General features: G+C 54.3%; 1 protein-coding gene across 1 annotated transcript; it reads right to left on the bottom strand.

Annotated features, from left to right (window-relative positions):
* Positions 1-3,442: 3,442 nt before the first annotated feature.
* OAF (out at first homolog) lies at positions 3,443-23,340 on the bottom strand. Its single transcript, XM_052653060.1, has 4 exons — positions 23,074-23,340; positions 6,900-7,034; positions 5,679-5,859; positions 3,443-4,463 (listed from the first exon to the last, which is right to left on the bottom strand). Exons 1-4 carry the CDS (start codon positions 23,338-23,340, stop codon positions 4,198-4,200), a joined length of 849 nt encoding a protein of 282 aa, XP_052509020.1. The 3' UTR covers positions 3,443-4,197.
* Positions 23,341-26,359: the final 3,019 nt, after the last annotated feature.

Here is a 26,359-nt window from a genome sequence, read left to right as displayed (position 1 = left end):
GATTCATGGGGTCGCAAAGAGTCGGACATGACTGAGCGACTGAACTGAACTGTCTGAACAAGTCAAAGGGCCAGCAGTTTACAGTAGGATGCCCAGCAGCCACTACATGGTGAATGCCAGCATTTGGGAAGATGCCCTAGAGAGGGCATCTGTTAGTGAGCAGATGGAATTGGGGTCTTGGAAGGTGGTGAAGTCATCCCGAGATGGGGCTGGGCATTGTTAGCCTCAAGCTTTGCTTCTGGGGAGCAGTCCCAACCCCAGTTTTGGCCAGATTCCTCTGTGGCTCCACCCACCCTATCCAGGTGCCTTGAAGACCCTGGGCAGGGGAAAAGGCTTGGGGAAGAACGCCTCCCCTGCTAGTTCCCCGGCAGGACTGAAGCTGGTCCTTGAAAACAGGTACAGAAAGAGGCATGTCCACTTGAAAAGGATATCTCCCCACCCCTCAACCCCTAACTTGACCATGGCCAAGCACACCTGGCTCCCTGCACAACTCTCTGACCAGCACAGTTCAAGCGGCAGCAGCAGACTATTTTGGGGGTGCTGGGGAGCAGAATAATGGGGCCGCCCGGCAAGCCCCTTTCCCTCTGCAATGTCTGTGGGGAAGGCACCTCCCTCTAAGGAACTGTGACCCCTGGAACTTGCCCACCCCTGAAACACTCCAGTCTCTTCCCTGTGCTCACACTTCCCTCTACCTTGACAAATCCTGACCAGCCTGTGGTCTCAACCTCTTCCCATCCCATCCCATCCCAGGAAACCTTCCCTAATCAACTCAGCCACGCACATCCCTCCTCCTTGGAAGTCCTTAGTATCTGGCCCAGCACTTCATATTACAGCCTCTTCATACTAGGAGATACTCTGGAAGTGAAGAGGCCTTCGAGTCCCTTGGCTGGGACTTGCCTGTTGGTCCAGTGGCTATGACTCCATGCTCCCAATGCAAGGGACCCTGGTTTGATCCCTCATCAGGGAACTAGATCCCACGTGCTGCAATTAAGAATTCACATGCTGCAACTAAAAAAAAAAAAAATCTTGCATACCACAACTAAGACCCAGCACTGCCAAAATATGTAATAAATTTTTTTTACAAAGTAGATGACTTTTAAAAAGATGCCTGGCTTAGTTGTCTTGGGTTTATAAATGAGGAAACTGCTGCTCTTCTCATGAACAGTAACAATATTAATGGCAGCTAGCACAGTGAGCATGCTTTCTGTGAAGGGCACTTAACACATAAAAATCCGCTGGAGTCTCACAGTTAAGCCCATTTTGTAGCTGAGAGCTGAGGTGCAGAGAGGTAAAGTAACAAATCAAGACTGCACAGCAAATGAGAATCATGGCCAGCAGTAGGCCCATGAAAAGATGTTCAGTCTCGCTAATTGTTTGAGAACTGCAAATCAAAACTACCATGAGGTATCACCTCACTCCAGTTAGAATCAGTTCAGTTTAGTTGCTCAGTCATGTCTGACTCTTTGCGATCCCCTGGACTGCAGCACGCCAAGCCTTCCTATCCATTGCCAACTCCCGGAGTTCACCCAAACTCATGTCCATTGAGTTGGTGATGCCATCCAGCCATCTCTTCCTCTGTCGTCCCCTTCTCCTCCCGCCTTCAATCTTTCCCAGCATCAGGGTCTTTTCCAATGAGTCAGTTCTTCGCATCAGGTGGCCAAAGTATGGGAGTTTCAGCTTCAGCATCAATCCTTCCAATGAATATTCAGGACTGATTTCCTTTAGGATAGACTAGTTGGATCTCCTTGCAGTCCAAGGGACTCTCAAGAGTCTCTTCTCCAACACCACAGTTCAAAAGCATCAATTCTTTGGTGCTCAGCTTTATAGTCCAACTCTCACATCCATACATGACTACTGGAAAAAACCCATAGATTTGACTAGATGGACCTTTGTTGGCAAAATAATGTCTCTGGTTTTTAATATGCTGTCTAGGTTGGTCATAACTTATCTTCCAAGGAGCAAGCATCTTTTAATTTCATGGCTGCAATCACCATCTGCAGTGATTTTAGAGCTCAAAAAAATAAAGTCTGTCATTGTTTCTACTGTTTCCCCATCTATTTCCCATGAAGTGATGGGACCAGATGCCATGATCTTAGTTTTCTGAATGTTGAGCTTTAAGCCAACTTTTTCACTCTCCTCTTTCACTTTCATCAAGAGAATGGGAAAGTCTAGAGATCTCTTCAAGAAAATTAGAGATACCAGTCAAAATAGCCATCATTTAAAAGTCTACAAATAACATGCTGGAGAGGGTGTGGAGAAAAGGGAATCCTCCTACACTGCTGGTGGGAATGTAAATTGGTACAGCCATTATGGAAAACAATATGGAGTTTCCTCAAAAAACTAAAAAATATAATTGCCATATGATCCAGCAATCCCATTCCTGGCCATGCATCCAGACAAAACTCTAATTTAAAAAGATACATGTACCCCTATGTTCACAGAAGCACTATTTACAATAGCCAAGATATGGAAACAGCCTAAATGTCCACTGACAGGTGAATGGATAAAAAAAAAAAGTGGTACATGTATCAGTGGAATACTACTCAGTCAGAAAAAAAGAATTAAAATGCCATTTGCAGCAACATGAATGAACCCAGAGATGATCATACTAAGTAAATCAGGAAGACAAATACCATATAATATCGCTTACACGTAGAATCTAAAATATAACACAAATGAACGTATCTACAAAACAGAAACAGACTCACGGACATACAGAACAGACTTGTGGTTGCCACGGGAGCAGGGATGGTGGGGAAGAACAGATTGGGAGTTTGGGAGTAACAAATGCAAACTAATATATATATGTGTGTGTGTGCAACTGAGTCACTTTGCTGTACAACAGAAACTAACTCAACCCTGTAAATCAATTACAGTTCAGCGAGTGTGTGCTGCGTTCATGCCCGCCTCTTCGTGAGAGCAGAGACTGTGGCCTGCCAGGCTCCTCTATCCATGGGATTCTCCAGGCAAGGATACTGGAGTGGGTTGCCATGCCCTCCTCCAGGGGAGCTTCCCAACCCAGGGATCGAACCCGGGTCGCTTATGTCTCCTGCATTCTTCTTTACCATTAACAGCACCTGAGAAGCCCTAAACTAGGAAAAAAAAACAACAATAAACCTGTTTCCAGGATTTGATCCCTGGAGTGGTCTGGCTCAGAATTTTCATCGATCTCACGGTGTCTTTTACTGCTTACCCACCTGTGTCTGTCTCATCTTAAGTGTAGAAGTTTTGTCATAGCTTTTCCTAGTAATAGCCACCCCCAGCTACATCCTCCCCTCTCCCCCCGCCAAGACTGAGCACACAGTAGGTGCTTCAGGAGTTGTCCCTAGACGGGCTTGTCCCCAAGACGGTTCCCTGGACAGGGACACGTCTCCTGACACCAGGTGGCAGCATTGGCTAAAGATTCTCTCAGAACTCTGCGTCTACAGCTGTCAGTCAAGTAAAAATTTAAACTTTTATTTCTGGTACAAATGATAAATATTTTGCATTAAAAATCTGGAATTCAAGTTTTCCTCATACTTCATGCTCCCTCCCTGTCCCAGAACCTTACAAAAATATTTCCGTTTAGAGGAAACAAGCCGGCACCTGCTCCCTTGGCAAAGTCCAGGTTTGCAGAAAGGCACGTACGGTCTGTGTCAGGGTGGGGACGGCGGCCTCAGAGGCCAGAGCGAGAGGAAGGCGTTGAGATCCGTGCTTGGGGCTGCGCCCCCTCTGGTGCAATGATTCTTCCCCTCCTTGCTGCACAGTGGGACGGTGCACAGGGGCCAGGTCCTTCCCAACGGTGGGGCAGGGGCTGTGTGTGGGGAGGTGGGTACGACAGGCACAGACACCTTTCAGGGTCTAAACCTGCGAAGAGTTAAACAGGAGAGTCACAGGCCATCACATTTTGGGTGCTTGAAAGTGAACACTTAGGGGAGATGGAGGAGGGGAGGCAAGCTTGGAGAAGCCCCCTTCTCCCTGGGTCCCCAAGGAAGGCACGGGGCAGGAGTGGGGGCTGCCTTCATGAGTTAACCCTTGCCACACCACACCCCTTCACAGTCACGGGTGAGGGGGCCAGAGGCTCCGGGATTAGGTGACGGAAGGAAGAGCAATAAGGCCTCGGGTGTTGGGGGTGGGGGGGCACCCCCTCTGGCGGCTGGGAGAGGGGCAGTGGGTCCCGGGCAGCTGCCTCGGGGACCACCCCTCGTGCCAGCCTGGCTAGGGGTCCTCATCCCAGAGGCACAGCTGCTTCTGGGGCACGTAGAAGTCGAAGCTGTAGCTCTTCTGGCAGCTGCGGATGCCACACTTGTAGGGCGCTGGGCGGTCGCGGCTGTGGCAGTACTTGAGCATGCAGGGGTACCAGGCCAGGCTCAGACCATAGCGGCAGACGCAGGGCCTCCCGCGGTCCCCCGCCTGCCCGCAGCGAGGCAGCGACACCTGCTCCCAGGCCTTGGGGAGAGCCTCGAACACAGAGCCATCCACACCTGGGAGAGAAGGCGGGGGTCAGGGGGGGCGGGGGCCTCCCCACATGGCCCCTTCGGGCATCCCAGCACCCCCACGAGCTAAGTGTTATCACCCTTGTTTTACAGATGAGAAAACGGCCCAGAAAGGTTATTGGCCTGGCTGACGTCACACAGTAAGCAGGGACTCAGGACTGTCTGACTTCAAGGCCTCCACTTGCCCCTGCCAGTGCCATGCCACCCTACGCTTAAAACCATTACTGTGCTGGACATGATGGCACAGAGGCGTGGGGAGAAGGAGCAGGAAAGCAAGGGAAGCTTCTAAAGGAGGTGGTATCTGAGGAGGGCCAGGGAGGGAAGGGCCAGCACAAACATGCTGGGGAAGTCAGGGTGACCAGCACACAGGGCACACATGGGCGGGGTGCTGGGGGCACAGAGCAGCAACCTAGCCCAGGCTCGGCTCAATGACCACGGGAGGGGCCAGCCCCTGGTCCCTGGGGGACAGCATGTGGCTTGCACCTTGGTCTGGGGTGTAGCCCACAGGGGAGCGGCGGGTGCTGTCGGGGGCACGGCCACAGCTCTGTCGGGCATTTCTAAATCCAGTGGTGCCCTGGGAGGAGCAGGCATTTCTCTTATGCTCAGCCAGCCAGGCAGAAGGACCAGGGACCTGGCGCTGGAATGGTGACATCTCTCTGCCCTCCCTACAGAGAGGAACCGAGGATAGGACTGGGAAAGATGACCGGGAGATGGGCCAGGAGTGAGGTCACATAGGCCAGGAAGGCAGGGACCACACCAGGATGGGAGGCGTTCTCAAGGGTCCTGGGGGAGAAACGCTGGGTCCCCAGAAGGTGTGAAGTGAAGGAGTGGAGCTGAACTCTTGAGAGGCGGCAGCAGAGGTAGCCAGGTGGGAACAGGTGTCTTTGGGCCCCATCCAGACCCTGGTTCCTGCGCATGTCCTCGACAGGTTTCACCTGTGTTCTCACTCAGGGCACAGATGGGGCAGGGGGGTGGAGCTGCCTGGGGAATTCCCTCCCCAGGGCCTAGCAGAGTCACCTTTCTGCGTGTTCCTACATGGAATCGATCCCTTTCATTGACTCCCCTTAATAAAGAGCCACGCAGGCGCCACTTCCTCCAGGAAGCCCTCCCCAACCAGTCCCAGCTGGGTGGAGAACTCCCGTATCTCATCATTGCTCCCCATCATATCTGAGGTGATACAGCAGTGGGCCGCACCCAGCTGACCTTGCTCCAGCCAGAACCGGACATCTTCCTGGCGGGTGTAGATGGCATCCACGGCCTCGGCACACACGTTGCGGAGATGGGGGCTCAGCAGCGCCCCCTGGCTGAAGTTGACGGCGATGTCCATGTGCATTCGCTCTGGCCCCCGCACCTCCTCAGCCTGCCGGACGGCCCGTGGGTTTTTCTGGGTGGAAGAGAAGAGTTGTTCCCACCCGGCCTCAGTCAGCCCCCTGCCCACTCTTTCCCTGGTCGCTGATTGTCAGACAAGCCCAGGCTGGCTGCCTTCAGATCCTTGGGGCCACCTGCAGGGTGACAGTCAGGGGGAACCAGCCCCCCTCCAAACGGTGGAAAAGCTGATACCCAAGGCACCGTTGAGCCTTTTCAGCCCGCCACTGAGCTGACCTCTGAGACCTAAGGGAGAATTCTGACATGTTGCTGGGGGGTGGGGGGTGCTGTTGGTGGGCAAGCCGGGCCAATTGTCCCAGGGTCAATGACCGCTGGCGTCCTGTACTTCCCAACATCCAGGTAACTGAATTTCTCTGGGAAAAGCAGACAGAAGGGTGGGACCTAGGACAGGTCCTGCTGAAGAGTTTAGGGGGCTTACCTGAGGCTGGCGAGAGGCCCGGGGTCAGGGAAGGGACTGGGAGCAGGCAACAGGCTGAGGGGTTCCAGAGCTGCGTTGAACACTTTACATGCTCCATCCCACTTAATTCTCACTGTAACCCATCTCTCAGTAAGAAAACAGGGGCTTTGAGGGACTTTCCTGGAGGGCCAGTGGCTAAAAATGAGCTTCAAATGTAGGGGGTATGGCTTCCATCCCAGGTTGGGAAACTAAAATTCCACATGCCCTGTGGCGTGGCCAAAAAACAAAGAAAATAGGGACTTGGGAGGTGACGTGTCTATAGTCACCGAGATGGTGAGTGGCAGTGCCACAGCTGAAGGCAGATCTGACTTGCCTCCATCATAAATGGGGAGGGACTGAGGTTGGGGGCAGGAGGGATTTGAGAGATAGAGGTTCGGTGCAGATTAGGGATCTGGGGTTATGGGATCAGGTGTGGCCTGGGGCATAATCAGGGGGTTCAGGATTAGAGGCTGAGTGTGTGGCCAGGGATTAGGTGGATGGGGCAGGGAGGGAGACTGAGGCTGGGGTGGGTGCGGTCCAGGCCAGGGCTCAGCTGCAGGGGTGTGTGTGGGCTCTGGGGCAGGCCTGGGGTGGGCACTCACCTGCCGGAGCTTGGCCATGGCCTCACTGGGAATGATCTCATTGTGGTGCAGCCGGGTGACGAAACAGAGAGCCTGGAACTGACTCTGCCCCTTCTCCAGCTCCCCCAGAATCAAGGCCCGGAAGATCTTCACATCCTGATGGGGAAGGGCAGAAGGATGGGGGCTGGTTGGAGGGGGTGAGGTCTCCTCACCAGTGCCCCCACACACACAGTGCTCAGCTCAGACTGCCCTCCCTCTGGGGACACAGGCCTGGACACTGTCCTGCAATGGATACCTCCCTCCCGCTGTCCTGGGAATTTTTTTCTTTCCCATTAAACCCGTGACTTAAAAGAACACACCCCAGATGTTCCAAAGCCTTCTGGAAAATTCACATAGTGTACCGCTAGAAAGCTTTCCAAAAACAAGGCTGTTTAAAAGTACGGAACTTCACCTTAAAGGAAACCACCCCTTTGGCACCTGGTTTACTCACAGCTGATGCTTCCCTTCTGTGGCACCCCCGTGTTCCCTGATCAGGGTGAGTCAGGGCCCCTACGACCACCTGACCAGGGTGTCACAAGGCAGAGGCTGCACGTTTTACAAGCACAGATTTCAAAGTTCCTCTCCCTGACTTTCCCATTCAGTAGGTTTGGGGAGAATGCCCCCAGTGCTCTAGTCATCCAGGCTCCTAGATACCAGCATCTCAGATGAAGGTGGCAGGGTCAGGATGGGGTTAAGGGCAGACACAGCGGCAGCTGTTGCCAAGGGTGCTGTGATGGCTCACCTTTCCCCTTCCCTCCCCACTTCCCCTTTCCCCATGGGGTTACTAATGGCCTGACCAGCAGGCCAAGGGCTCCTTCCTGTCACTGACTCACTGTGTGAATCAGGGAGGCCAGAGAGGGGCAGAGGAAGAAGGGAGAGGGGCTGTGGGATGGGGTTCCCTTTCCAAACTGGCTGCTGAAACCCTGGGCACCCTAGGTATCCCTTGCTCCCACCCAGCTCTGTGCCTTGGCTGATGGCTCTCGATGAGACATCAGCAGGTCCCAGTCAGCAGTGGTCTAAGTGTGTGAAGATCCGCCCTGACTGGGAGGGACCCTGGTCACACTGATAGTTCCTCCAGGAACCCTAGTGGTCCTGCACCAACACAGAGGGTATAGAGCCTACGTAGATGCGAATCCTTCAACGACCGTGCCCTAGGCTCACTCACCAAACATCTCGGTTCACTGAGCGCTTCCTGCCAAGTGAAATGCTCTGAGAACAGGGTCTGAGGGGCCCCCCTGGATTCCCGTGTAGGCAGTGAGGGGCCCAGGGTTCCCCTCCAAGCCTGCAGTGTATTAGTGGCATCCAGCTCACCTCCCAGTTTCTCTAAGCCTCGTTCGTAAAGTGGGGATGATGCCACTTTTACCCGGAGGGTTGTGGTGAGGATAGAGAGGTGTGAAGGGAAACACAGAGAATGCCCGCCCTGAGTCAAGCGCCCAGCGGCGCTGGCTGGGGCCACTGGCCCACCGCAGGTGACTGGTCAGTGCTATCATCCCACAAATCCCCGTGCCCTTTTTGTCCTTTTCTTTGTTTGTTTGTTTTAGAGTCTTTTGATGTAGACCATTTTTAAAGCCTTTACTGAATTTGTTACAATATTGCTTCGATCTTCTGTTTTGGTTTTTGGGTCCCAAGGCATGTGGGATCTTATCTCAGCCCCCTGACCAGGGATCAAACTGGTACCCTCTGCGTTGGCAAGCGAAGTCTTAACCACTGGACCACCAGGGAAGTATGTCCCCACCCACCCCCCATGCCCTTTGGAATTCCTCTGACTCTACAAGGACTTTCGCTACTTCCCTTCACTGTAAATGGTCTCTGGAACATTGAGGGGTGGGAGTGTCCAGGGAGATTTTCCACCAAGACTGTAGTAGACAGGGAGACTGAGGCCCAGCTGGTGAGAAAGGTTATGTTAGGTTCCTCCTGGTCCCAGGCTTGGAGGGAAGGTGAATCACAGCTCGGGTAACCACAGCTTCCTCTCAGCAGGAAATCCGCTCTCGGGCCATGAGGCTAGACTCTCCTTGCCCCGCCAAGCCTCGGTCATCCAATCTTCCACACCCTCAGGTCGGCTGAGGGGAGACTGGAGTTGGTACTTGGGTGCATTTTCCGCTCAGTTTTTGCCAGGGGAGACTTGATACCAGACTTCCCCTCCTGGGGCTGAGTTAGGCGGATGTCCCTGGCAGGACCCCCAGGCAGGATCCAAAGTCCGCATATTTTCAGCCATGACCCTTGAAGAGAATGCCATCTGGGATATTCACAGCATCTTCTCCGATACCACAGGCACGTGCCATAGCCTGTGGTTTGTGGGCTGCCCTGAGCTGGCCTCCTGGTTGGACACTACCCATCTTCCACTAGCCAGAGAAAGTATTTAAAATTCTAGAGCAGACCAGGGGGTGAACAAAATCTGTCAGAATATTTTCCCTGCTTCTAGATTAAATAACAATGTCAATGACAACAGCAAAATGCTACCAAAATGGTAACCTGACTGCAGGTGAAGCAAGGGGATGAGAATTTCTTGTTGAGATAGATTTCCTCTATGTCTCTCATTTATTTCTGCAGGACAAAGATTTACTGAAGTTTATAACTGGAAGGGAGAAGTCACTGTTACCATGAGTCAAAAAGGATATACTGTCCCATTCAAATCTTCACAACAACAGGAGGTAGGAACTATGATTATTACTGTGTTTGGAATGGATAACTTGCTCAAGGTCATGAGACCAAGAGGAAATGCAGCCAAAATTTTTAACCTAGGCAGCCTGCCTCCAAAATCCAAACTCTCACAACCATAATGCACAACTGCTTCTAGGTCAACTAATCCAATGTCTTTGATGCCCAGTTACAGACCAGATGGTAAGGCGTCTGCCTGCAGTGCAGGAGCTTCAGGTTCGATCCCTGGGTCAAGAGGATTCCCTGGAGAAGGAGACAGCAACCCACTTCAGTATTCTTGGCTGGAGAGTTTCATGGACAGAGGAGCCTGGTGGGCTACAGTCCCTGGGGCTGCAAATAGTCAGACACGACTGAGCAACTACCACTTTCACTTTCTAAAGAAACTAAATCTCAGGCCCAGAGAGAGAGTGTGGCCTGCCCGCAGCCACACAGCCAGTGAGTGACAGAAGAGAACGCAGGGCCCTCTTCCTGCCGTGTGGTTTGCGTGTCCTCTGCAGACCTGCCCCGGGACGATGGTGGCTCCCATTCAAGGCTGTGTGTGACTAACAGTCAACAGCATCTGATGCAAACATCAGGGTAAGATGACACAGGATCACCTTTCTAATCCCTCTTCCTGCTCTGCCCAGGGCCTCTGTAAACTCTGAATTTTCCAACCTTCTTAATCTGTATCTCCAGGAAACCAAGTTCCCTGTGCTGAGCCTGGGAGGGAGACAGCAGTCCAAGCAGCTGGATCTCTGTGGCTCCATCATCATGACCAGTGTCTCTCCTACCTTCTACTCCCCACACCTCAGACTCACTCCTAGGGCCCCCTTTCCCTCCAGCACAGAGGACAGGGCAGGGGAGAGGGCCCCCTGCTTCAGGGAACATCTGACCAGATGCTAAGCCCCCAGCTTTCCTCCCTGCCCAAGAATCCCCTGGGATGATCCACCCAGATGCGGCCTAATGCCCAAGGCAGACGACACAGCTGGGAAGAGCACATGGCAGGCTTTTCAGGCCCAGGTCTCAAGGCTAGGACATCCAAGATGGGCAGTTTCTATAAGGCTTCTTCTTCCACGGGCTCCTAGGAACCTCCAGCCCCCCAGGAGCAGGCCACCAGGAAGAAGAGGAGGGGACGGTACCAGGGCTGAAACTGGGCCACACAGAGGGGATGGTCACAGAGATACAGCAAGTCCCCTATACGAACTTTCAAGCTGTGAATGTTCAAAGATGCATCTGGTTCCAGCAAGGATCCAGAACCCGAGCCATCAACGTCAGGCATGAATGAAATTGCAGCTTGCCTTCCGTCTCCTATTTCTGATGATCCTTCAGCTCCACCACCTCCCACCTCCTCTCCCTCCTCCATTCGGTAACTCCTCTTGCCTGTTCACTCGATGCCAGCCCCTGTATGCCAGCTGTTGTACAGTACTACTGCACTTTTCAAAGTACGGTATTGTAAGATTAAAAATGTTTTACTTTTTGTGTTTTTTAAAATGTATTATTTGTGTGAAAAGTATAAACCCAAGACAGTACGGTACTATATAGCCAACTGTGTTAGTTGGGTACCTGGGCTAACCTTGATGGCCTTAATGAACAAACTGGACTTATGAACGTACTCCCAGAAGGGAGCTCATTTGTATGTAGGGAACTTACTGTACTGAGGATTTGCTGAAGTCCTTTGTGGGTGGTTTAAAGGTTCTCAGAGAGCAGGATAGTTAAGAGCAAATGCTCTGGAGCCAGTGCTGCCCACATTCAAATCCTGGCTTTGCTGATACACGCCATGTCATCCTGGGGGATTCACTTGACCTCTCTGTATCTTAGTTTCCACATGTGTAAAATGAGTACAAGCAACAATACCTACACCTCAAGGAATTCCTGTGAGGAAAGATGAGTGAAAGGTCTCAGAACAGCATGGGCTGGACTCCCTCAGTTTTTCTCTAGAATTGTTGCAATCCCTGGCCTAGCTCCAACTGTGATCAACTCCAGACCTGCAGAGGCAAGGAAAAAGAGCTTTCTTCCAGAGACACACCAGAGCCCCAGAGAAGTCAGGTGACTCTGCTGGAGCTTGCAGGTAATCAGCAAATCGGTGGGAGAGCGCTGACTAGCATCACCTGGGGCAGGGCCTTCACAGGCGGCAGGGTAGGGCAGTAGGCAACACCAAGGTCAGGGCCCCAGTCTTCAAGGGACTCATAGGGGAAGCTGACCTACAACTGAAGTCAGCGCCCATGATGAGGCCTAGGGTTGAGGCTTATGCAAAGTGCTATAGGGTAAAGGTGAAAGTGAAAGTCACTCAGTTGTGTCCGACTCTAGGGCTCCGGTCCCTTTAGGCATGGGGCTGGGAGGGGTGGAGGGAGGGAAGACTTACTAGAGCAGAGGTCCTCAACATTTTTGGCACCAGAGACGGGTTTCGTGGAAGACAATGTCCCCACGAACCAGGTTGGGGCGGGGGAGGCAGGCATGGACGGATGGTTTGGGGATGATTCAAGCGCGTTACATTTGTTGTGTGCTTTATTGCTATTGTTATATCAGCTTCGCCTCAGATCATCAGGCACTAGATCCTGGAGGCTGGGAACCCCTGTACTAGACTGAAGGATACTTCACTGGTTCTGGACAATGAGAGGATAGGGGGCTTTCTAGGCAAGAGAGAGGCAATTACAGAAAATGTGTGTGTGTGCGCTGTGTGCTCAGTCGTGTCTGACTCTTTGCAACCCCGTGGACTGCAGCCCACCAGGCTCCTCTGTCCATGGGATTTCCCAGGCAAGAATACTGCAGTGGGTTGCCACTTCCTCCTCCAGGGGCTCGTCTCGACCCAGGGATCGAACCTGCGTCTCTTGCACCTCCTGCATTGGCAGGCAGGTTCTTTACCATGAGCACCACCTGGGAAACCTCAGGTGAATAAATTACAGAAGATGAATAATGAATAAATTACAGAAGCTGGGGTGTACAAAGGCATCTTAATGCCCCCTCATCCATCTCTTCACACAATGCCCTTCCAAGGCTTCTTTACATAAAGTGTACCCCCCAGAGGCTGGCATCCACATCTTTGCTGACAGTTCTGAGCATTGAACCAAAGAGGTGGTGGTTTCCAGAATAAGCGAGGCCATGTGCCTTTCTATGAGGTGATGCCTGTCGGGGATGCCCTGTCCCATCCTGCCCAGCATCCTTCAGGACTCAGTTCACATGCATCCATCACCCCCACCAACTCTCCAGCAGAGTTGGCCAGGTCCAATCCCTACCTTCCTCCCACTGTGTCTGGAAGGACCTCTTTCCTTGTCTTTCCTTCCAGACTCAACTCCTTGAGGCTGGGATAGTATATTATTTGCAGTGTATCCCCACCCACTAGAACACAACAGGTGCTCAATACATATCTGGAAATGAATAAATGAAGGATGGACTGAACACACAAGAGCAGGCCAGGGTCCTAAGGAAAGTGATGGGAGTACCAGGGAGGGGAGGGAGGGAGGGAGGGGAAGGCAGTGGTGGAAGGAAGAGGCTGGTGGGAGGGCAGGGACAGGGTCTGAGAGCCCAGTGAAAGTCTGAGCTTCATCTAGCAGACCACTGGAAATAATCACTGGATTTTCAGCCTGGAGGTGACATGCACGAATCCCTGGCTTAGAGCTGAATCAGAAACTTGAGCTGTGCTAGGCCAGCGTGCATCTTATCTAAACACCTTGGAAGGGCACCAGTCCTCGTGTAGTGTCTTCTGCCTGGGCAACAAGTCCCCCAGGCCCTCCACGCTGAGCCCCTGGCTCAGGACAGCGGCTCCACCTTATCTATGCATTGTCCTCAGTCTAACACAAAGCTGAGTGAAGGCACCCATGCTCTGGGGCCTCGATCGAAACCTCTTGCCCCCAACAAGAAGACAGTTCTTCTTGGGCTTCCTTGTACCCAGGCTCCTGCATACTGGCAGCTACAGCTACGCTTTTGGCTTCTAGAGGTTCAGGGGAGCTTTTTCATGCTCCAGTGAGGTTCCAGCAGGGGACGTGACCTTCAAGGTCACCTAGCTGCAGGGCCAGCCCCAGGCGCCCAGATTTTCTACCTCAACCGCGTGATCTTTCTGCTCTTCCCAGCTCCCCGCTGAGCCCTCTCCCAGATATTCCATTCTCCCCTGCATCCACTCCCTGCCCTAACCCTCTGTATCTCACAGGGAGAAGGCTGTTCTGGGAAAGGCAGGGGGTAGCCCTCTGCACTTACGTGAGCCAGGCTTCTGCTGCTGCCTTCCGGGGGAGAGGCTCCAGGGAAAGCTCGGTGTTGGGGACAGGAGGCGACCCCGAAGTCAGAGCCCGTGGGAGCGCTGATGACCCTGGCGCTATCACACAAGCCCGACTGCCAGCTTCCAGAATGAAAGGGGGAAACAAGCCTCTCTTGTTTTGACTGCTGTGGGGTTTTATGTTACAGCCAAGTCGAATCGTAACTGTACACACAGACAGACACCTGCTTGCCCCCATTCAGGGGCCACGTGGCCACAAGCTTTCACCCAGAGGTGCTGATTTTTCAACGATCTCCCACCCTTCACCCAGCGGCACCCAGGCCCCCCACGCCCCTTGTGCTGGGGCCCACACTTCCGCTCGGCCGCAGGCCCCTCCTCTCTTGCACCCCTGCTCCTAGGAGCATGTTTCCGCCCCCATGGCCTCTCCCAGGAGTCTCCATGTCACCCCCTTTCTCTTGATCAGCGCAGCACCCCTTGCATGTAGTCACACACGCCCATTTCTCCCCACAGTCTCTCCACACCCTTCTCCCGCCCTCCCTTCTTCCCCCAAAGTCTCTCTCTCTCACACACACACACAGCATCTTCCACGCCTTCTTACACATCAGCCTCTGCACCCACCGCACACAGGCTGTTACACTCACCTACCTCCAGGTACTCACACTGGCCTCTACCAGTTCACCTCACCAGCCTAGCCTGGCCGACCGCCCCCCGACTCATCCTGCCCTCCTTCCCACCGCCAGCTCCCAGCTCCCCCCGACTCCAAGCGCCCTTCCTCAGCCACCTTTTCCAGAAAGCCCACCATGGGGAAGTGCGGGGAGGCTCTCCCATCTCAGACCTCGCTGCCACCCAGCCCTGGACCACAGGGGAACTGAAAACAAAGAGGGCCAGACAGTGGAGCTCCTGTGCTCTGCTGGGCTGCTCAGTCATGTCCAGCTCTTTGCTACCTACCCCATGGACTGTAGCCCGCCAGGCTCCTCTGTCCATGGGGATTTTCCAGGCAAGAATACTGGAGTGGGTTGCCATGCCCTCCTCCAGAGGAATCTTCCCAGCCCAGGGATCGAACCCAGGTCTCCCACATTGTGGATTCTTTATCATCTGAGCCACCAAGGAAATCCAAGAATACTGGAGTGGGTAGCCTACCCCTTCTCCAGCGAAACTTCTCCACCCAGGAATCAAACTGGGGACTGCTGCACTGCAGGTAGATTCTTTACCAGCCAGTCTACCAGGAAAGCCCATGGTGGAACTGACCTTCCCTCAAAAGCCCTCTCCCAGCCCACCTCTGGGGCACTGTGGTTACACAGCCCAGGCTGGAGGCCACGCTCCAGGTCCCCGCGGAGCACCTGCTCCTCTCTCCCCCTGCCCCTCGGATGGCACACACCGTCTCCTGGGAGCTTCCTCTGCCATCTCGCTCTCCTTCCTGGCACACCGGAGTATGAGGTTTTGAGGCCCATCCTGAGCCAACCCAAATATTTACTGCTCGGCTCCTGGCTGGAGCCGCTTTATACCTAGAGAGGGGCTGGCTTCCCTGTGCTGGGAGGTGAGAGGTCAGCCTGGAGGGGCAGCCAGGGAGCAGGGCCCTCCTCACCCCACACTGGCCACCCCAGGACAGGCACAGGAGCACCTGGGCTGCTCTGGCTGGACCCCTGGAGAGGCACAGAGGCAAATGGAAATCAACCCAAAGCCAAGCCAAGCACACTCCCCGGCTGGTGCCTGGGGAGGCAGGCTGCCCCATTATGAGATGCCTGCAGACCCCAGAGGCTATGCCTACACAGAGACTCCCTGTTACAGGTCATCCGTGCAACCACTTGCTGGGGGCAGTGCCCCCTGCCCTCCCCCAGGCCCCCAGCGCTCCGTCAGCCAAATTCCAAAGGTCACCACTGTCCCGACTGCTCCAGGAACAATGTGTGGCTTTATGTGGATCAAATGCACCCCAACGTCCCGCTGACTCAGGGCTCCTGAGATGGGGCTCCATGCTTCCCGCTCACTCGCATTCCCAGCCCCAGCGCCTCCCTCCCTCGCCCCCAGCCCTTCATCAGAATCTCCTCCCGCCCCCCTGTGGGGGCCAGCCACTTCAACACTTGCTAACTGAAAGGACGGGAGTCCTAAGGATGCCTGGGTCCCCAGAAGAGGAACAATCTGCTTGGCTGTGTTAGGAAGGAGGGCTGGGGCCCTGGCTGGAACTGCTAGTTCTCTTCTCACCTGCCTCTGCTGGCCTCTGCTTTGCTGAGGCCTCTTACTCACTTCTCACAACATGTCTCCAAGCCGTCATATGCCATTTGTGTTGTGTCTGAGCCTGGGGCTCAGAGAGGTTAAGTGACTTGTCAAGCCACATGGCTGGTCAAGGGCAGAAAAATGTACCGCAAGTGCTTAGAAGTATCTATTTAAAAAATGGTCCCCTCACTCCCATGGTCTCTCCAGGAGCCACGGCGGGAGGGCAAAAGGGAATATCCCAGGCTCAGTGAAGAGGTCAAAACTCAAAATTCATTGTGGGGCATGTGGTGAGCTTCCGGGGAGGGGTCCAGCCCAAGTCTGTAAGCAGGAAAGTTTCTCCATAGATGTGTCCCTCTGCCCCAAGGCTCTTTTCAGCCTCCTCCTTCCTCTTCCCTCCCATGTTTGGGTTTCTTCAGCCTCCGGGAAGGAGCCCATTTATATGTCACAGCAAGCACAGGCAGTCAGAACATAGTGGAAGAATACCTGGGTCCCCATCCTGAATTGTTAGCTACTGATCTTGTCCAAGTCACTACACAGGCATGAGCCTCAGTTTGCACATCTGCGAAATGGATGCAATACTCACCATTCGATGTAGTGGTGAGGATCAAATGAGGCCAGGTGCGTGAATGCCACTGTCAGTGTGTGATCTGAGTGACCACTCAGTGTGTGAGACCCAGACAGCTGTGATTCTTCCCTCAAAGCTGGCCTCGGTCTCACCGGCACCACCTCTGTGACCCTTGGGAAGCCTCACAGGAAGACCCTCACTTCCGTTTCTCCCCCATCAATAACAGAAGGTCACTCACATGTCCCAGGTGGCAGTCCTCACTGGACAACCGGGATCCTTTGCCAGGACTCCACCTGGACATAAGTACTCAGAGAGTGGGAGGCACAGGCCAGGCTGCACCTTGGGGCAGGGCTGCTGATCCCTAACACAGGGAGGGCTTCCTCAGACACGGCAGAGGGACTGCTGTTAGAACCTGGGGCCCCACGGGCACAAGCCAGGTGATTCTCTCTGATGACTCCTCATAAACTCCCGTGGGGAAATGCCCTGGGCACCACAAAGCTCTGGGCCTCTGCTGAAAGCACCTCTACCGTAATCTGTTCCCCGAAAGACACCCTCTCCATCACGTGCCTCCACTACTGATCACCAAACTGCAGGGACCCAACCTAAGCTGGGGAGGCGGACACTGCACCCTCAGAGGCTGTCCTGCCTGACACCCCTGTGATGAGATATCCTGTTAGAACAAACAGCCGCAGGTATCAGTCTGGCCATTTGTACATTCCCTATCTTTGCTGACTCTCTCACAGCCCGCAGCTGCTCCCCCTACCCAGACGAGGAGCCCCCAAGGCACGGATGACTGTGCTCTCTGGACTGCTCCTTCCTCTGACCCCCACCCCCCAAGGCATGGGTGCCCAGGGCATGGGTCCCTTGAAGTGACCTCGAGCTGACCCGCCCTGTTGTATGGACCCCTTTATCTTGGCTCTGGGCTTCCTTGGTGGCTCAAGCAGGAAAGAATCTGTCTGCAATTCGGGAGACCCAGGTGCAGTCCTTGGGTCGGGAAGATCCCCTGGAGAAGGGCATGGCAACCCACTCCAGTTTTCTTGCCAGGGGAATTCCATGGACAGAGGAGCCTGGTGGGCTACAGTTCATGGGGTCACAAAGAGTCGGACATGATTGAGCAACTAACACACACACACACACACACACACATCTTGGCTCCAGCCCGTGGCCCCTCTTGGCCCCCACCCTCCACACATTTGGAGTCTGGCTCCTTTCTCCCTCCTCCTGTTGCAGCCATGGTTCACCACCACCCCCACCTGCCCTTTGTAGCTACACATGACTTTCTCTTATCTTTCAGTCCCACCCTCCCTGCCCCGTCAGCACCAAACCACACCGCCTGAACATGACTCATCCCCCTCCCCCAGATTCTGGACACTCAGATGATAAGAGATACTCAGAGGGGAAGAGAACTTGGATGGGGACAGCAACCTGGGGGAAGGGGACCAAGGCGACTGTCAGATCAAAAGCTGGGCTGGAGAGTCAGGATGGTGACATGCCCAGTGAGTCTGTACATCTGGGTATGATTACATGCACAGGCTTTGGATTATAAAGAAGAGCATTGCCTACAGAGACCATATGATGAATCAGCATTCTTGTGCTGAGGCCACCGAGAACACGGCCCTGGGTCGCGTTTAAACACATTAGGGTCATTGTGGATAGAAAGACAGGTTTCAACTAAATGACTGAGTTGGGGCTTGACCTTCATTTCACAGTCTAACCTCGCGCCTCCTCCAAGTCCCTCCATCCCTGGAGCAACTCTGTCAGGGCATCCCAAACGTTGCTGCTCATTGGAATCACCAGGGGCTCTTTAAAAATCCTGCTGTCTGGTTCCCACCCTCAGACATTTGGACTTAATTGGTCTGGAGTGCAGCGGAGGCACTGGGTTTTCTAAAGCTCCCCAGGCGATTCAAATGTGCAGCGAAGTTTGGGAGCCACCGAGCTGCAGCATGGTTTTTGAAAGCTGTGCCCTGAACTGATGGTCAGCAGCCTGTGGGCAGGGCTTACAGTCACGCACGATGGTGATTTGGTAGCCTGGAGGGCCTTGTGGAGTGTGTGATCCTTGCCCGGGCTCTGTGTCCTACAGTGGGCTGATCACTGTGACAGTTTTACTGGCTTCAGGTCCAGCGTGGCAGGGTGGGGAGGGCCAGGTAGTGCTGGAGGAGGCAGAGGGTTGGAGGGGTGTGGACAGGGCGCTGGGACAGGGGTGCGACCGGCTGGAGGAGGGCTATATTGCATCCAGCACAGGGGGCCTTGCTGCTGCCCTGAGTAGCAGGACACAACAGGGATGACTGCTCCCTGCGGAGGGGCTGGCCAGCAACTCTGGAGTGTGATGGCTAACTTCCCGTGTACATTTCGCTGGGCTGAGAGATGCCCACAGAGCTGATAAAACATCTTTTCTGGGTGTGTCCGTGAGGGTGTCTTGGGAAGATACTAGCATGTGAAACAGGAGCCTGAGTAGAAGGTGGCCCTTGCCAGAGTGGGTGGGCATCATCCAATCCATTGAGGGCGTGACAAGAACAAAAAGGGTGGAGAAGGGGAAATTTGCTCTCTCTGCGTGAGCTGGACATCCATCTTCTCCCGCCCTTAGACGTCAGTGCTCCTGGTTTTCAGGCCTCTGCACTCACACTGGAAAGACACAGGCCTTCCTGGGCCTCCAGCTGACAGACTACAGACTTCTCCGCCTTCATAATCGTGTGAGCCAACAACCCCTCAAATAAAATCTCTTCTACAGCTCTGTGGTGGTGGTTTAGTCACTAAGTCGTGTTCGACTCTTTTGCAACTCCAGTGGACTGTAGCCCACCAGGCTCCTCTGTCCAACGGATTTCCCAGGCAAGAATAAAGTGGAGTGGGTTGCCATTTCCTTCTCCCAGGGAGATCTTCCCCACCCAGGGATCCAGCCCATGTCTCCTGCTCGGCAGGCAGATTCTTTACCACTGAGCCACCTGGGTGTACTTCCGTCTTATTATTTCTGTTCTGCGGGCCTGGGTGTATTTCTCTTCTATTATTTCTGTTCTGCGGGGGAACTCTAATACTTGGAGCTTCAGAGAGAAGGTTCTGATGAGGGACTATAGGCTCAGTGCTGTCTTTCCGTGTGACTTTGGGTCTGTTGTTCAACATCGTTGCACCCGAGCTTAGCACAGAGGGTCCCTGCTGAGATGTGACGTGAGCCAGTGATAATTATGAAAGTCGGTGGCTTCTATTTCTGGAGCACTGGGTACGGCAGATGATACACAGTGAGTATTTCTTGTACGTGGCTCAGTTTAGTTCTCACAATGGCCATGGGAACAGTACCATTATCATCCCCATTTTACAGATGAAAAAATGAAGGCTTGGAGAGATCAAGTAGCTTTCCCAGAGTTAAACTACGTCTGTCTCCTTTCAGTTTGGACTGTTTCCCAAAGGTGACAAAGCGGCCAATGTTACTATCCCCAAACGGACTAGGGACTGTTCCCAAACCACCCCCAAACGGATTTGGTACGTGGAATAAAAGAAACACCAGATCCAGGACTTTTTCCTACAAGAAAAGTCATTACTTCTAGATAGAAGCTTCTCTTGGAAATCTGCCAGAGACCTTGAGGACTGGGCGAGCAACAAGAGAGGTGACCCACTCCAAAAAGATCCCTTATAAAAGCTGCTCTGGCCAATGCAGACCATGGACTAGGGTGGGGATAAAGGCTATTCCACTCCACCCCCAGCCTTCTCCAACTCCACCCCACCCCAGGCCAGCTGAGAAATCCAGAGTAGGAAGGGACCTTGGAAAGCTGGTTCCCTTCGGTGATTTTCACTCTCAATTCCCTCCCTTGCTGATGAAACTGGAGATGCCAGAGGGCGGGTGTGAAATGCCAGCTTCTGGGTCAGAGGTTACTCTGAAAAGCTGCAGGGAGGTTTGAACTGCTGCGGGGATTAAAATGAGGCTCTTACAATCAGTTCCAAATGGATTCTCTAACTGGGCAGTTGGCCCCTCACTTTACCCTCAGCCCCAATCCCCAGGCCTGCACCCCACTGCCACTGGCCTCTCCCCTACCCTCAGGATAGAGCAATAAAACCTTCCAAGCTGCAGCTAGAGGCTATAAAAGCTGAGCCCTACTTGTTGACTCTCTGACGGGTGTCCTACCCACAGTCTTGGCTGCTGGAGTGGTCCCAGGGATGGGGAAGTCTCTCGAGGGTTCCTGAACTGCCACAGAACAATGCGCAGTGGGGCAGGAGGGTGGGAGACTCCCGGGCTGGCCTGAGGCTCACTCTCAAGGACAAAGGGTTTCAGTGGCAGGTTGGAGGGGATGCTTAGACTCCTGCTTCCCCTATTTGGGTTTTCCAGGAAAAGAACAGATTTGACAAAATTCCCCTGGAGTTTAAGCGGGGAGGCAGGAGGTGTTCCTGCCCTGTCAGGTTCCCGCTCTCCACTCACACACTCACCTGCCCCTGCCTGAATTGAGAACCCAGCTTAGGCCTGCTCAGTACGGAAGGGATCACACAGCCCTCCCAATCGCAACACTCAAGCACGCCAACCCCCACCCCACCCCCTCAACTGGTCTCCCTGCATCCCTGGTCAGTGACAGCCCAATAGTCCAGGGACAGAGCAGCCGTCAAGCCCCACCTCCACTGTCTATGGGATCGTTGGCCCCTAACCTGGTATATCATCTATGGCAATGTGGCTGGGTCCCTAGGTGACTCTGCAAACTTTGCCCTGACTCCTCTCAAGCTCTGGTCTCCAAGAGGAAGGAGAGAGAGGCGGCTCAGATAGCTGCCCCCGAGCCCTGGGCTTTCCCCACTGCTGGCCGTCTCATCGGCTTCCCCTCTCCCTTCCCTAGAGCCTCCCAGGGCCTCTTTCTACAGGAGAGGGAGGTGGGGAGCATGCTCCAGTTGATCAGGAGACTCCCTTGAGTGCCACACCTCACCCACCTTCTTTCCCGCCAGGGTTCCTGCCCCTGGGTCACCGTTACTCGCTGCCCTTCCAGGCCCGCTTCCTGATAACCCTGAGCACCTCCATTCTCTACCCCACCTCACAATCCAGGGGACCAGGCCCACCTACTTGAGAGGCTGGTCTTTACCCCCTTGCCACCTACTGGTGTACACACACACACACACACACACACACACACACACACACCCCCTTCCCACCTACTTGTTCCCTTCACCACACACACACAGGACAGGCTGGTCTTTATCCCCTTGCCACCTACTGGTGTACGTACACACACACACACACACACACACACACACCCTTCCCACCTACTTGTTCCCTTCACCACACACACACAGGACAGGCTGGTCTTTATCCCCTTGCCACCTACTGGTGTACACACACACACACACACACACACACACCCTTCCCACCTACTTGTTCCCTTCACCACACACACACAGGACAGGCTGGTCTTTATCCCCTTGCCACCTACTGGTGTACACACACACACACACACACACACACACACACACACACCCCCTTCCCACCTACTTGTTCCCTTCACCACACACACACAGGACAGGCTGGTCTTTATCCCCTTGCCACCTACTGGTGTACACACACACACACACACACACACACACACACACACACACACCCTTCCCACCTACTTGTTCCCTTCACCACACACACACAGGACAGGCTGGTCTTTATCCCCTTGCCACCTACTGGTGTACACACACACACACACACACACACACACACACGCACACACGCACACACACACACACGCACACACACACACACACACCCTTCCCACCTACTTGTTCCCTTCACCACACACACACAGGACAGGCTGGTCTTTATCCCCTTCCCCAGAATCTGAGCCAAAACTGAGGGTTGGTCAGCCCTTCAAGCAGGGTAAGAGGTGGCATCTCTCCCAGAGCCTGGGGACCTCACCCAGGGCCTCTCTCCAGGTCCTCCACTGCAAGTTCCCCAGACTTTCCTTCCAAAGAGAAGAGGTGGCTTCTCCTTGGCCTGGGGGACACGTAGCTCCACCCAGGAACCCCCTTCCCCAGCCCAGGGAAGTGAAACAAGGAGAGGTGGTACATAGACTCCAAGATGTCAGGGCTGGGAGACCTGGAGTCACCCTCTTGTTCCTGTACAGAGGTGTGAAAGGTGGCCTAGAGAAGGAAAGGGACTTGCCCTAGGTCACAGTGAGAACCCGGGACCTCTGATGCCTGGCCCAGGACTTTTTCCTGATAAAGCCTGAGGGAATTACTCCAGAAAGGGAAACAGGGTTATTAACATTGACTCTAGTAGGGTCAGCACCTGGAGGGCGCGGGGAGACCTGAAAGAGGAAGTGCGGAGCCAGCTGGTCAGAGGGCCTGGGCGCCCAGGGTAAAAAGGTGAAAGGCCGCAAGGGAGAGTCTGAAGGGCAGCAGAGCAGTTCGTGGGGGAGAATGACGGGCGCTGGGGAGCAGGGCAAAGAGGTGTGGAGAAGAGCCCGCGTGACCTTGGCTAAGTCGAGTCCCTGTCCCTCTCCTGGCCCAGTTCTCCGGCCAGCAGACGGGACCCTCTCAGGCACGCAGATTTCCCCCTCCGCCTCGCCGCCGGGCAACCGACGGTGCCTCACCTTCTTAAAGTCGGCGGTGAAGGAAACGAGAGTGCCGTCGGGCTTGCGCAGCTCCAGGCTGATGCTGTCGGCGTCGCTGTCCGCCTGCAGGCTCTCCTCGGTCACCTGGCCGTCAGGCAGCCGCACCCGCACCCGCAGCTCCGACGGCGAGCTAGCGCCGGCCCCCGCGCCCACGCCGCGCGGCGCCCCCAGCAGCGGCACGAGCAGCGGCAGGAGCAGCAGCGCGGGGGACGCCCGGGGGACCCCGCAGCGGCCGGGCGGGCGCATCCCCGGGAGCCGCCGCCGCCCTCGCGGTCCCGGCGCGCCGCGAGCGGGCAGGGGGCTGCGGGGCCAAACGTTGCCTGAACTTGGAGGCTAGCTCACGGCGCGCGGGCGCGGCTCCCCCTGGGGCTGGGGGCTCAGCCGCGGGGCGCCAGCGACGTGGCGCCGAGGCACGTGGGCTGCGCTCCGCCGCGCGCCCCCCGGCGGCTCCGAGGCGGACTCCGCGCTCCCGGGGCCGGTCCGCCTCCCAGTCCCAGCGCGGCGCCTCCCGCGGCCCCCGACTCCGGAGCTCCGAGACTCTGTTTTGCACTTTTCATTCAATCCCACCCCCCGTCACTTCCTTCAGAAAACAGAAACCACCAGGACCTGCCTTAAAGAGACCGCGCACCTCTCGGCCCTTAAAGGGCCCGCGGCGGCTCTCCCCGCGCTCGGCGGCGGGCGGGGCGGACCGGCACGGGGCGGACTGGCGCGCGGCGGCCTGGTGGGAACTGGGTTTCTCAACCGCGCTCCCTCCCCGTCGCGCCCCGGCAGCGACCGGGCTGGCCCGGGAGTTGACTCTCCTGGCAGATCCCTTCCTCCCAGCAGGGGCGGGACGGGTGACTCTTCCCCCGCCTCCCCTCCCCCGGCCCCGTCCTTCTTTTTGGCCCGTTCTTGTGCCACGTGGATGAAAGAATCGGGCTTGGTGTTTTAGGGGTTTTGTTTGGTCTTTTCAGTTTCTCCGAGGGGGCGAATTTCTACACTGCTTCTGCAAAATCGGACCTCACCTCGCGTTCAGCCTTTTGACTGCCATAGATCAGGAGAGAGGGGCTGAGGTTCTGCTGGCATTGACATCCATCAGGTGTGAAATCTTGATCAGTCAGGCCGCCTCTCTGGACATGGCCCTTGAAGTGTCCGCATTCTCTGAGCCCCTGCGCAGGTTCTTTTCCGTCTGGGCGCCCTTACTTTCCCCATTCGCGACTTCTCCCCAGTCCTGCCCACCTCCCCAGACCCCTGTTCTCTCTCCCACCGATAGGCTGAGCAAATTCAGGAAAACAGTAGATTGCAGACCATTCTGGAGGATGTCCAGGGACTCAAGATGCGCCTGACCATCAGAGGCTCTCCCACAAGCCCACAGAAATGGGGTGCCTTGCCATGCACTCCAACAGTGAACTGGGTGAAGGCAGGAGGGATGTGGATTCCTGCTTCCTCTGATTAGCTGTGTGCTTTGGAAACATTTGAAAAGTTCTTTGGGCCTTAGTGTCCCCCGGGTAGAGCGGGTGTTGTTGAGACCTACAAAGTCCTGACAGTTCCAGAAGAGAAAACGCCAGGGGGATGTTCAGAACCTATTGTTCCTTGATGTTCGCTTCACTTCTCTTTATTCTGTGGTCCCCTAATCTTTCCCAGATCTCTACCACAGATGTTGAATACCCTTCTCTTCAGCCGTCTTCTCATCTAGGTTTTCCCCAGCACAGGTTAATAACAATGACAACAGGTACCCAAGCACCCAGGGACCATGAGGGTGCCAGCAGAGTTAGATGCCTTGAACTGCAAGGGGTGCCCAGAACCACTTCCTTATTACTAGCCCAGAGCTCTTCTTACTACTGGTCATGAAATTAAAAGACGCTTGCTCCTTGAAAGAAAAGCTATACCCAACCTAGATAGCATATTAGAAAGTAGAGGCATTACTTTGCTGACAAAGGTCCATCTAGTCAAAGTTATGTTTTTTCCAGTACATTCCAGTATGAATGTGAGAGTTGGACCATAAAGAAAGCTGAGCGCCAAATAATGGATGCTTTTGAACTGTGATGCCAGAAAAGACTCTTGAGAGTCCTTTGGACTGCAAGGAGATCCAACCAGTCCATCCTAAAGGAAATCAGTCCTGAATATTCTTCGGAAGGACTGATGCTGAAGCCGAAACTACAGTTTACTTTGGCCACCTGATGTGAAGAGCTGACTCATTGAAAAAGGCCCTGATGCTGGGAAAGATTGAAGGCAGGAGAAGGGGATGACAGAGGTTGAATTGGTTGGATGGCATCACCGACTTGATGGAGATGAGTTTGAGCAAGCTCTGGGAGTTGGTGATGGACAGGGAAACCTGGCGCGCTATAGTTCACGGGGTTGCAAAGAGTCGGACATGACTGAGCATCTGAACTGGACTTCTTACTACACTCTGCTGCATAAATTTAAGACTGAAAAGGATTCAGAAGATTATCTAATTTGATGTTTTCCAAATTTGTTTTACGAAAAGAATCACCTAGGTGCCTATTAAAAACACAGATACCTAGATCCCTAAATCTAGTCAACCTGACTTCTTAAGAAAAAGAACTGAAAATCTGCATTTTTAACAAATGCCCAGTGATGCTTGATCTCAGGGGTTGATAGCTGATAACCTGCCAGAGAGTTAAGCTTAGCGGATCTAAAACAAACAGCATCTTTCCTGAGGAAATATCCTGGTCCCTAAGGAGTTTATCTTCCCAAGGAGATGAGGTGGGCTGCCAAGAGAACAGTGGATTAGCACAGAGTGCCCCCCGAGGGCCTCCCACCCAGAGCTGGCAGGGCTGGAGGGATGCCCAGGGTCTCAAAACTGGCCTCCTGCCTGACAGGACACTCATCTCAATCCAGCCTTAGAATTAGGTCTGCTCACATGAGTCATTAGGGCCTCACCCACATTTCCTAACTTCCTGTTTCAGGTCCTGTCCCCCATCCATCATCAGGCTCTGCCCCCAGCCATATTCCCAGGCCCCTTCCTCTTCACCCCAGTGAGATCCCGGAAGAAGTAAGGAAAGAAGCCCTGTGTGTCTGGTTTCTTTTCTAGGTTTTTAAGACTGTCTTTTGCTGTTTTTGTTCAGTCACTAAGTTGTGTCCAACTCTTTGCGACCCCATGAACTGCAGCACGCCAGGCTCCTCTGTCCTTCTTTATCTCCTGGAGTTTGCTCAGACTCATGTCCATTGAGTTGGTGGTGCTACCTAACCATCTCATCTTCTGCCACCCCCTTCTCCTTTTGCCCTCAATCTTTCCCAGCATCAGGGTGTTTTCCAATGAATT

This window comes from Budorcas taxicolor, chromosome 15, assembly GCF_023091745.1.
Source record: "Budorcas taxicolor isolate Tak-1 chromosome 15, Takin1.1, whole genome shotgun sequence".
NCBI lineage: Eukaryota > Metazoa > Chordata > Mammalia > Artiodactyla > Bovidae > Budorcas > Budorcas taxicolor.
The sequence above is the reverse complement of the archived record's forward strand: the minus strand, read 5'-3'. Positions and strand labels throughout refer to the sequence as shown.

Bases quoted from the DNA above. Each gene is read 5' to 3' on its own strand.
- OAF (XM_052653060.1), bottom strand. From the start codon at position 23,340: ATGCGCCCGCCCGGCCGCTGCGGGGTCCCCCGGGCGTCCCCCGCGCTG. The intron at 5,860-6,899 runs GTGAGTGCCCAC...TCTTCCACCCAG, and splicing joins CCATGGCCAAGCTCCGGCAG to AAAAACCCACGGGCCGTCCG. The intron at 4,464-5,678 runs GTCAGCTGGGTG...CTTCTCTCCCAG, and splicing joins CCGGTTCTGGCTGGAGCAAG to GTGTGGATGGCTCTGTGTTC.